Source organism: Hipposideros armiger, unplaced genomic scaffold (assembly GCF_001890085.2).
Source record: "Hipposideros armiger isolate ML-2016 unplaced genomic scaffold, ASM189008v1 scaffold_311, whole genome shotgun sequence".
Lineage (NCBI taxonomy): Eukaryota > Metazoa > Chordata > Mammalia > Chiroptera > Hipposideridae > Hipposideros > Hipposideros armiger.
The window spans coordinates 231561-242141 of NW_017731661.1; the positions used below are offsets into that span (position 1 = coordinate 231561).

The 10581-nt window shown below is 40.5% G+C and overlaps 1 protein-coding gene across 1 annotated transcript in view; it reads left to right on the forward strand.

The window, feature by feature from the left end:
• The first annotated feature begins 5023 nt into the window (after positions 1 to 5023).
• The window catches only part of TDRD1 (tudor domain containing 1), a 37633-nt gene continuing 32075 nt past the window's right edge, over positions 5024 to 10581 (forward strand). Inside the window, exons 1-2 of the mRNA XM_019660093.1 lie at positions 5024 to 5354; positions 9923 to 9981. Coding sequence (XP_019515638.1) covers positions 5033 to 5354; positions 9923 to 9981 — 381 coding nt within the window. The 5' untranslated portion in view covers positions 5024 to 5032. The remainder of the gene's footprint in view (positions 5355 to 9922; positions 9982 to 10581) is intronic.

The window sequence follows — 10581 nt, forward strand, 5'->3', positions numbered from 1 at the left end:
CACAAAGAGGTACCGGTTTTCTTCTGAATTTGCTTTAAAGGTCCGTAATTTTAAACAAAAATTTTAAAGTGCATTCTTTGGGCCACATGGACACATAATGACGCTCTCAGGGAAAAAAAGTTGTGATCACGTGTGTTTAGTTTCCAAGACCAGGCAGAGGCAGTGGTTAACTTGAAAAATATTTTAAGATTTTAAGTGGTTAATGCCAACCAAGTGACCTTTGAGGAGCCATGGTCTGGGTCTTTGAGCTGAAAATTTGACCTCGGTGTTCCGGGGACACCTTTTTAGAAGAAGCTAGAACCACAGCTATATTACATTTCCGCGGAGGAATTTTCTGAGCCCATGGCCTTTGTACCATCCTTGGAACACAGATGCGCCACCTAAGCCAGAGCACGGCTTCCTTTCTTGGGCATGCGGAGGATTCACGTGGGCGTTAAGGGGCGCACGTGGGTTCAGACTGCGCAGGCGCCGCCGACTAGTCATTGGGAGTGACCGGAGCGCAGGGAGCGTGGCTGGGCTGCGGCACTCCAGGGCACCAGCAGATGCCACCACAGCCAGGCTTCAGGGACAGTCCGGGGTCAGCGACCCTTTTCTCTCTTTCCAGGTTAGGATTCCCAGGCGCACAGAGAAACGGAAAGAACAGTGTAAAGGGCGTTGGTCTTTGGTCGTTGGGAGCCGGACGTTGGGCGCTGGACGTTGAGGTCAGTTGTTGAGGTCGGGCGTTGAGTGGATACAAGGGTCCTGTAAGTGGAGAGAGCATGGAAGGGTGGAGGAGACCTTGGAGCTTTGTCTGGGAAGGGCAGGTCTAGGGTTGGAGGTTTTGGTGTGGGAGGATACCATATGGGGGATAGGCGTAAAAAACATTGCAATTGAGCTGGTGGGTGAGGGCCCTGCAGTTTGGAAAAGAGGACTTCCGGGCATGACTCTCCAAAAGGTGAATGTCCAGTTGCATTTACTAGAGGAACTTTTCCCCTTTCTCTAAAAGAAACTGGTTTGTGGGTTCAGTGCCTTCGTTTAACTGAAAGCTACAGTGCCATCAATACTAATACGAGCCTTTTTTCTGCTACCTCCTGTAGGATAGCAAGAGGCAACACAACATTGGCTTAGATATGGGTAAACCACGCTGTTTAACAAGTGTTTATAGCATGTTTGCTGTGTGCCAGTCTCTTTCCTTGGCATTGGCCCCTGCAGTTAATATGCTTGCCCTGTTGGCTTCTGGAGTAAGGGAGACACTTCTGGTTCCCATATTGAGCCACCAGCATATTGAATGCAAAATTGCAACGCCTAGGCATCTGACCTGGATGTTGATCTCAGCCTTGTAAGGACTCAGTGGCAGAGTGCTGTAAAAGTAAAGGACTAGAAACAATACCTGCCTTTTAAGTACTTAGTAAGCACCAGCCACTGTGCTAAGTCATTCACATATAGTCTAGAATTTAATTGTCATGATTAGAAGTTATAAGGAAGTTACTGTTGGCCACGTCTTACAGGCACTGAATCCTAGAAAGATGAAGCAATTCGGTTAAGACAGCACGGCTGAATGAGGAATATGAGACTGCTCAGACTTGGGTCAGACCAACTTGAAAGCTCCTGTTCTGCTGAACCCTTGAGTTTTATAGCTTTAAAACTGTTTCCCTTTCAGTAGTCATTATCTCTGAATGCATGGGGTTACCAGGAAGACATAAGCAAACTTTAGAGAAGGAAAAAAGTTACAGCCAGCTAAGTATTTGCTGCGTGCATTTTTGGTATTAAAAGAATTAATTCATGGGTTTAGCCTCTAGGCTGTGGTCTCTTGGAAGGAAAGGAGAGGGCAAGGGCATACATCACTGCAGTGTGTCCCAGGGTGCTCCCCACCCTCCACTGGGGGAGGAGGAGCAGAATTCCAAGGGAGTAAAAGAAAGCATTTGGTTTTAGGAAGCATCACAGTTAATTTTTTCTTTCTTTCCTAACGTTTTTTTTTTTTTTTTGCCACCTTACATGGATATTTATGTGTGCAGGATTTTTTGATGTTTAGGATTACTATAGTGGGATAATTTCTGGAAGTGGAGTTACCAGGTGAGTGACTAAGAATGTTTTTAAGACTCTTTAGATATATATGTATGTATATTTATTGTCAAATTTTTCCCAGAAAGGGCATATTAATTTACATTCCTTTCAGTAATGAGTGTTTTCGAATTGTACCCTTGCTAGGCAGAAAGTAATACATATAGATATTTCAATTTGAAAATTCTTAGTTACGAGTAAATGTTTTTCTCCCTTTTGTTTATCAGTCTTCATCCTCTGTCCTTCTATTCATGACTTTTGCTTATTTTATTGATATCTGTGTCAACTGGTTGGCAAATAACAGAAAACCCATGGGTTTATTTGTCTGATACCACAGCAAGACTGTGCATAGACAGATCACAGCTGGTGCGACAACTCCAGGAACCAGCTGGACCGCCAGGGTCACCAGGTTCTTTCAGGTTTTTGGCTCCACCACCCTTAGGGTGTGCCTTCTTCATTATGTGTATTGCTTCCTGATTGCAACATGGGTGATAGATTTTCAGGCCCCAGCTCCACATTGCAAAGAAAGGGGTGAGGGACCTTGCTAGCCAGATCTGTCCCTGTTTGTCAGAAAAGGACAGAGCTTTCTGAGAAGCCCCACTTAGGAGACCTCTGAACATGGCTAATTTTGTGTCGCACTCATGCTGGCCAATCAGAGGGAGAAGATGACATTTGGGTCAGTCAACCAGTGTCTGCTGCTGGATCTGGATGTTTTTACTATTTTTCCCACTTTTTAAAAGGTATCAAATTTATCATCTTTGTATTACTACTTATTTCCTGGACACTCCAGTACTTTTTGTAAGTTTTTAACTGTTCATATCATGTTTGCTGTCATTTCCTTGGTGATATTTTGTCACTGTTAGACTAAAACGAAAAAAACAAAAACAAACCCTCCACCCTCCACTCTAGTGAATCGCAAGGCTGATTCTTTGGGAAGCAAAGTCTGACATGGAGATTTGTGTATAGTGTGATGAGTGAAAGTCATCTGTATGAGGCTAGTTTTTTCGAGGTTATTAAAGATGGCCTGTAGTCCAGTACATGCTCGGTGTTGGAAAAATGAGTATGCTTGGTTGTATTGGTCCCTATTAGATGTTACTAGAATACTTGCTGCTGGTTTTCTGTCTGTGTGCCTAGTGTCTAAGGCAGGTGTGTCCTTACCATTGTGGATTGCATTTCTCCTCCTTCCATCAGTTTTAGCTTACACATCTCAAAGTGACATTGTGAGTCAAAGATTCCTTTGAACCCTTGAATTCTATTTTATCGGTAGTTAACATCAGCATTCCACCTTTTATTTTGGTTATTTGGTTAGCACATGTTTTAGTCCTTTTCTTTTCAGCCTTACTGTATAATTTTGTTTCATGTATGCCTTTTGTGCATAACATCAAGCTTTTCTTCGTGGGTCTTTCTTTTTCCCTGTTAAGTGAGACATTACGTAAATCATTGATGCTTAGATGACTTGCACTTGGGCTTGGTTCTGTCATGTCACCTGTCATGTCATAGAAACACATTGATGTTTCTATGTGCCACGCTTGAATTTTTATTTTTTTCTGTTGGATTGAATTTTTTCCTCTGATTTTAAAGTTATACATTTTATTTCTGTTCTTCTGGTAGTTGCCCTGATATTTTAATACACATTCTTTCTATGTCTTGTACAGAGGCTAGAGTTGCTCAGTGTTCAGATCCCCAGCCAATTTCCCCAAGAGGTTATTTTTCTTTTGTAATGTCACAATATTTCTCTCTTTTCTTACTGCACCCAGCATTGTAGTTCTCAGTCTAATCTCTCAATTAATGTGTGCTTATTGCTGCAGGTATGCTCTCTCCCTGGTAGCTGCAGGTTTCTCCCACCATAGCTGCCCATCTGTAGGCCTATAATGGATCATCCTGAGATCTGATCCTTTAAGAGTTCCCCACCTTCCGGTGTGCCTGTGTATTTCTTTCTTTCTTATTATTCCTTCTTTTCTGGATTGTCATTGGATTAGGCTAGGCCTAAGTTAAAGCATTAAGATGGAATATTTTTCAAGACCAAAAGGGAAGATTTTTTTGCTGTTTATCTTCCATTCAGAACAATGTTAGATATTACTCAGGCTGGTTTCAGCTTTCTGACTCCCAGCAGTTTGGGGAGGATGGGCAAAAGCTTTGCCTGCCGTCTACAGACTATATAGGTCACTACTTCAATAGTTGTTTGTCCACTTTCATTACTTCCCCTGGGTGGAACACAGTATTCTTTAAGAATAAGAGGAAAACAACAAACCAGCATAATTGCTGGGTAGAGGGGTCTCAGAGGCACTTTGCAACAATATGTGTACCTTATTTTCACAGAAAAGGGCACACAGATCAGTCCTTAAAAGCAGTAGATCCAAGTTACAATTTATGGCAGCTCAGCTGGACATTATCAAAGCAGAGGATTTGGGGAAAACACAAGAATTAGGTGTCAGCTGAGGAAAATTGTGAAGAATGACTAGGAAAGAAAGCATTTACCAGGGAGATGAGAGCAAGGGCATTCTGGGTAGTGGGTTCAAGCGTACTCAAGGACATAGTATAGGAGACACAAAGGAGGAAAGGGTGGAGGGATTCTGAGGCTACCAAGGTAGGTGATGACCTGACTTAAACAATAACCTCTATTGTATTTCACCATTAAGTTGTAAGCTCTAGGTTGGATATATTTCTTTTAAAACATGGAAGTCCTTTTTTATTGCTGTTGTTTCAAAATCTTTTTAAAGTAAGGGATGGTGTTCAACCCTGAGGTTACTCTTTTGATGTCTCTTGAGTTCATGTTTTGTTGTCTTGTTGAATTCTGTTGAACTTGGAGTTTGTACTTACTGATAGTCATTCTTTCCTTGTGCCTGGATAACAGGCTTTGATATCACAGTTATGTCTGCTCTGGAATGGTTCATGAGAGTTATTAAATAAAAAAATCACCTGTTCCTATAGTACTTCTACTTTGATTAAAAGTTGCCTTTTAAAATACATTTCTTCCCTTAGACATCTATGAATGTTAAAATTGCGGTTTAATATGATGTCAAGAAATAATTTGGAGGCATCTACTTGTAAAATGACGGAGCCATTTAATTTTGAGGAAAATGAAAGCAAGCTTCCATCACCTGATGCTTTAAGAAGTCCTGGAAGACATTCTAACCACCCTACTTTCAGGTTGAAAAGCCCAGAGAATGGAAATAAAAAGAACAATTTTTTGCTTTGTGAGCAAACCAAACAGTATTTGGCTGGTCAGGAGGACAGTTCACTACCTTCATACCTGAATGGCATGAGTGGAGAAGTGGTTGGATCCAAAGGAGACTGGAAGACATTGCCAACAGGTGAGTGAAAACTACAGCCTTCATCTACTACATTCTAATGGTTTCTTTGACTTTTCACAAGTACATGTAACTACACTGCAATGGGCTATTAACACGAACCAAATGGCTGCCATACAGTATTTGTATTTAAATATTGATTTAGAGGGAAAAGCCAGATCCCAACTAGCCACCTTTGGCTGGATTAATCACAGAAAGGATTCCCGGGGAGAGAATGTCTACCGATGAGTTTTTTTTTTTCACCACAGTGAGCTGTACATACTAGGAATGAAGAAAGGAAAAACTTATGGGTGTTCTAAAGATTGGCCATCTCTAAAAAACACAGTACTATGAAGATTTTATGCATGTACAATAGTAGTAGCTCACAAAGATGTATCTAAGACATTAACTCGTTTCATTTTACTAAAAAAAAATTCCTTTAGTCCTATTGCTAAAAACCTATTTACGAGGCTGGGCACTGGTGAAATTGAACCTCTTTGAACCTATATGAGATGTGACCTTTTAATATGATGATGATGTAGTTCTCAGAGCGTGGCCCTTGGGCCTCGGGGGTTTCTGAAAAGATCAGAACTATTTCTCTAATAATGTTAAAACGTTACCTGCCTTTTTAGATGTGCTGACTTTACCCTGATGGTTCAAAAGCAAAGGTGGGCAAACTGCTGGAACTTTATTAGCTCAACTGTAGGCAGGGACAGTTGTAGTTAAACAAAAAAGGCCAGAAATGCCTGTTTTACTTAAGAATGTCCTGATTGTTAGGTCTCTGAATGTAAGAGACCTTGACTTACAGACAGCCATGTCTACAAGAAAACAACAAAATGTCTGTTGGCCTGCACTTGCAGACAGAACCCAGAAACAGAAAATGCCCCCAAACAGCTACTGGCATACAGGCAGTCAGCATTTTCTGTTCAAACAATGCTACCCTGTTATCACCGCCCCTATATAACCCTCCTCAACCGCTCCCTCGGGGCTGCAGGTCTCCTTTAGACGTTTAGCCTGGGCTGTAGCCATCTTTGCTCAGCCTGATAGACTCTCTCTTAATAAAATAGACTTGCTTTAACTTTCTTAACTTGCCTGACTGTGCGCGTTCCTTCACCGGCCGACCTACCACTGATGAAGCAGTAAGATTTATTAATAATCTTGACCCTGGTGTACAGATATTTTTAGTATTTTGTGGAACAGGTGGGAATTGCTCCTGACTCCTGCTGCATACTGAGGTATGAAAAGCATGTGTGCAATTGTTGGAGTTGTGAGCTCAATGAAAACCTTTTTTATTTTTATTTTTTGAACATCATTTTTACTTGAAAAGAATGACAAATGAGGGTCATTAGATTTAGCTATATGGCAGTCATTTTCTCAAAAACGAACAGTGAGCCTGTCACTTCAAGGAAAACAGCTGGCAGTAATTGTTTCTAAAGATAAAATTCAAGCTTTCAAGCAAAAACGAGAATTTCAGGAAACTTGAGTCTATCACTTTGAGCTTGACAGCTTCTCAATACTTAAGACTTTTTTGGTGAGATGCATGGTGATATTAACACCATTATTTGATTCTGTATAATGAAATGTGTCAACATTTGAAAGGTCTGCATAACTCCGAGTTTCTCAGACTTTCCCAAAAGACCAATGCATGATGGTACATAGTCAAACATGGGTAAAAATCAATTCAAAGTGCAAGCTACATTCATGGATTCTAATGTAAGTATGAAAAATCTGTTGACACAGTTTTAGATTTCAACTAATCCTTAACCTAACACTTGAGTTTCGGTGTGATGTTAAAGGAAAATAGCCATAGTTATCTGAGAACATTAAATACTTATCCTTTTTGCGACCACATATCTGCATGAGGCCAGATTTTGTTCAGGTAACTTCAACCAAAGCAATGTACCACAACAGATTTTTTTAAATAAATGTTTTAATTTTTCAAATGCAGTTGACACTCAATATTATATTAATTTCAGGTGTACAACATAGTGATTAGACATTTACATAACTTATGAAGTGATTACCCCAATCTAGTACCCATCTGACACCATACATAGTTATTACAATGTTATTGACTATGCTCCTTGCACTGTACATTACATCCCCATGCCTATTTGTTAACTACCAATTTGTACTTCTTAATCCCTTCCCCTTTCTCACTCACCCCCAACCCCCATTCCATCCGGCAACCCTCAAAATGTACTCTGTATCTGTGAGTTGGTTTCTGTTTTGTTTGTTCGTTTATCTTGTTTTTTAGATCCCACAGTGAAATCATATGGCATTTGTCTTTCTCTTATCTGCTTAGTCCACTCAGCATAATACCTTCTAGGTCCATCCATTGTTGTTGCAGATGGAAAGATTTCATTCCTTTTTTATGGTTGAGTAATAGTCCATTGTATATATGTACCACCTCTTCTTTATTCATTCATCCATTGATGGACACCCAGGTTGTCTCCATATCTTGGCCATTGTGAATAATGAGGCAATGAACATATGGATGCACATGTCCATTCGAAGTAGTGTTTTGGGTTTCTTTTAATACTATTGTAGTTTGGTGGTGATAAACTCCTTTAGCTTTTTCTTGTTTGGGAAACTCTTTATCCTTCGATTCTAAATGATAGCTTTGCTGGGTAGTGTAATATTGGTTGTAGGTCCTTGCTTTTTATTACTTTGACTATTTCGTGCCAGTCCCTTCTGGCCTGTAAAGTTGCTGTTGAGAAATCAGCCAACAGTCTTATGGGAGCAACCATGTAGGTAACTCACTGCTTTTCTCTTGCTGCTTTTAAGATTCTCTCTTTGTCTTTAACCTTTGGTATTTTAATTATGATGTGTCTTGGTGTGCGCCTCTTTAGGTTCATCTTGTGTGGGATTCTCTATGCTTCCTAGTCTTAAGAGAGTTTTTTCCTTCACCCGGTTAGGGAGTTTTCTGTCATTATTTCTTCAAATAAGTTTTCAATTCCTTGCTCTCATTCTTCTCCTGGTACCCCTGTGATGTGAATGTTGATATGCTTGGTGCTGTCCCTGAGGCCCCTTGAATTATCCTCATTTTTTGGATTCTTTTTCCTTTTGCTGTTCTGATTGGGTGTTTTGTGCTATCATATCTTCTAAATCGCTGATTCAGTCCTCTGCTTCATCTAATCTGTTGATCCCCTGTAGTGTATTCTTCATTTTCATTATTCTTCATTTCTGACTCTTTTTTTTATGTTTTCTGTGTCCACTTTTATGTTTCCTATATCTTTGTTGAAGTTCTCCCTGAGTTCATTGAGCATCCTTAGAACCAGTGTTTTGAACTCTACATCTGGTAGATTGCTTCTTTCCATTTTGTTCTTTTTCTGGAGCTGTGTTCTGTTCTTTGATTTGTGACATGTTTCTTTGTGTCCCCATTTTGGCCGCCTCTCTGTGTTTGTTTCCATGTATCAGGTAGAGCTGCTATGTCTCCCCGTCTTAATAGAGTGGCCTTATGTATTACAGTAGGTGTCCTGTGGGGCCCTGTGCGGCAGTCTCCTCCTGGTCACCTGAGCTAGGTAGTTTCACCTGAACTCCAAGGGTGTCCCTTGTGTGTCTTCCTATTGTAGTTGAGCCTTGGTTGCTATTTGCACATCAGTGGGAGGTATTAATCCTCAGGTTGATTGGCTGTGAGGACAGGCTGTGACTGCAGTGGAGGAGTTGTAGTGCAGGGGCTGACCCCACAGAGCAGGGTTCTCTTTAGCGGGGCTCTGGTACCTGACCAGTCTGCCCTTTGGGTGTGTCGTCTTCACCCCACTGGTTCTGAAGCCACCAACAGGGCATACTGGTCCAGGGACCTCCTGGGAGGAGCCCTGCTGCAGACCAAGTTCAGCTGCAGCCTGTGTCCTGCCCAGGGCCACCTGGAATGAGCCACAAAGCAGTCTGCAGATGACTGCCACCCATGCTGGGCGTGAAGGTGCCTGGGAGAGGCTAAGCTGCAGACTGAGGCTGGCAGCCTCTAGCGCCAGGCTTGGGCTGCTCAGCCAGAGGTGTGGGACATGCGGAAGCCAAATGCTGCTCTTATCACAACAGCTTGACCTCAAAAGCAGATATGCAAATCCACCTGTCATTGGTTAAGCCAGAGATATAAAAAAATGTAAAAACAGTGCTACTGTTCTCAAAATTTTATTTTTTGCCTTGGAAAATTGTTTTGTTCTCAAAAACTATGTCAACCTGTGATGAACTTGCTGTTTTTAAATTAAATATGTTGAAATTCTTAGTTGATGTTTCTAATACTTAGTTTTAATTTCTATTAATAGTAAATATTGATAAACATAAGCCAAGTAAAGAAAAGCTCTTTGAGGTCCTCAATTATTTTTAAGCTTGTAAACAAGTCCTGAGTCTAAGAATCGCTCCTTTAGTGAATGGATAAAAATTCACTATGAAAGTGGTTAGTAGTCAAGGAAATTTCAGATAAATTGTTAATTTTCCTCAGGGAAAAGTAGGCTGTTGCATTTTTATAGTGTAGCTTTATGACTATTTTGGCATAGCTATATTATTTGAACATTAACTAATTATGGTATTTTATATGTTCAGGAATAAAGTAATATTTGGCTTTTATTACGCTTTATGTTTTTTCTCCCCAGGAAACTCAGCGTCACCATTAAGTGTGGGAAATAATTCACCATCCAAAGAAGTAAATAGTGTAAGTTACGGGTTTATTTGTTTGTTTTCTATTTGGTGTTTTTGTGTGGGTAACATATTTTTGTATTTCATTAATAAAGGATTGTTCAATATGCATGTATTTAAAGTCAGACTTCTTTAACCTAGTACCTTTTTAAAGAAGAAAAATCAACTTTGTTTTTTAGGGTGATTGTAGATTGACATACAGTATAAGAAATACTGGGAGATCCTGGGTAGTCTTTACCCAGGCTTTCCCTGGGGTAGTATGCTGCAGACCTGTAGTTTAATAGCACAGCTAGGATACTGATATCGACACTTCAAGATACAGAACATTTCCATCACAACACAAATCCCGTATGTGCCTTTTTATGGCTGTATCCATTCCCTCCTGCCCCTACCCCTTCCTTAACTTCTGACAGCCACTAATTAACCCATATTTCCAAAACGTTGTCATTTCTAGGGTGGTATATAAGTGGAATCATTTTGGGATTGGATTTTTTCATTCAGCGTAATTCTCTGGAGATTCATCTAGATTGTTGTGTGTGTCAGTAGTTCAGTTCTCTTTATTGCTGAGTAGTATTCCATGGCTTGTTTAACCATTCATCCGTTGAAGTACAGCTGG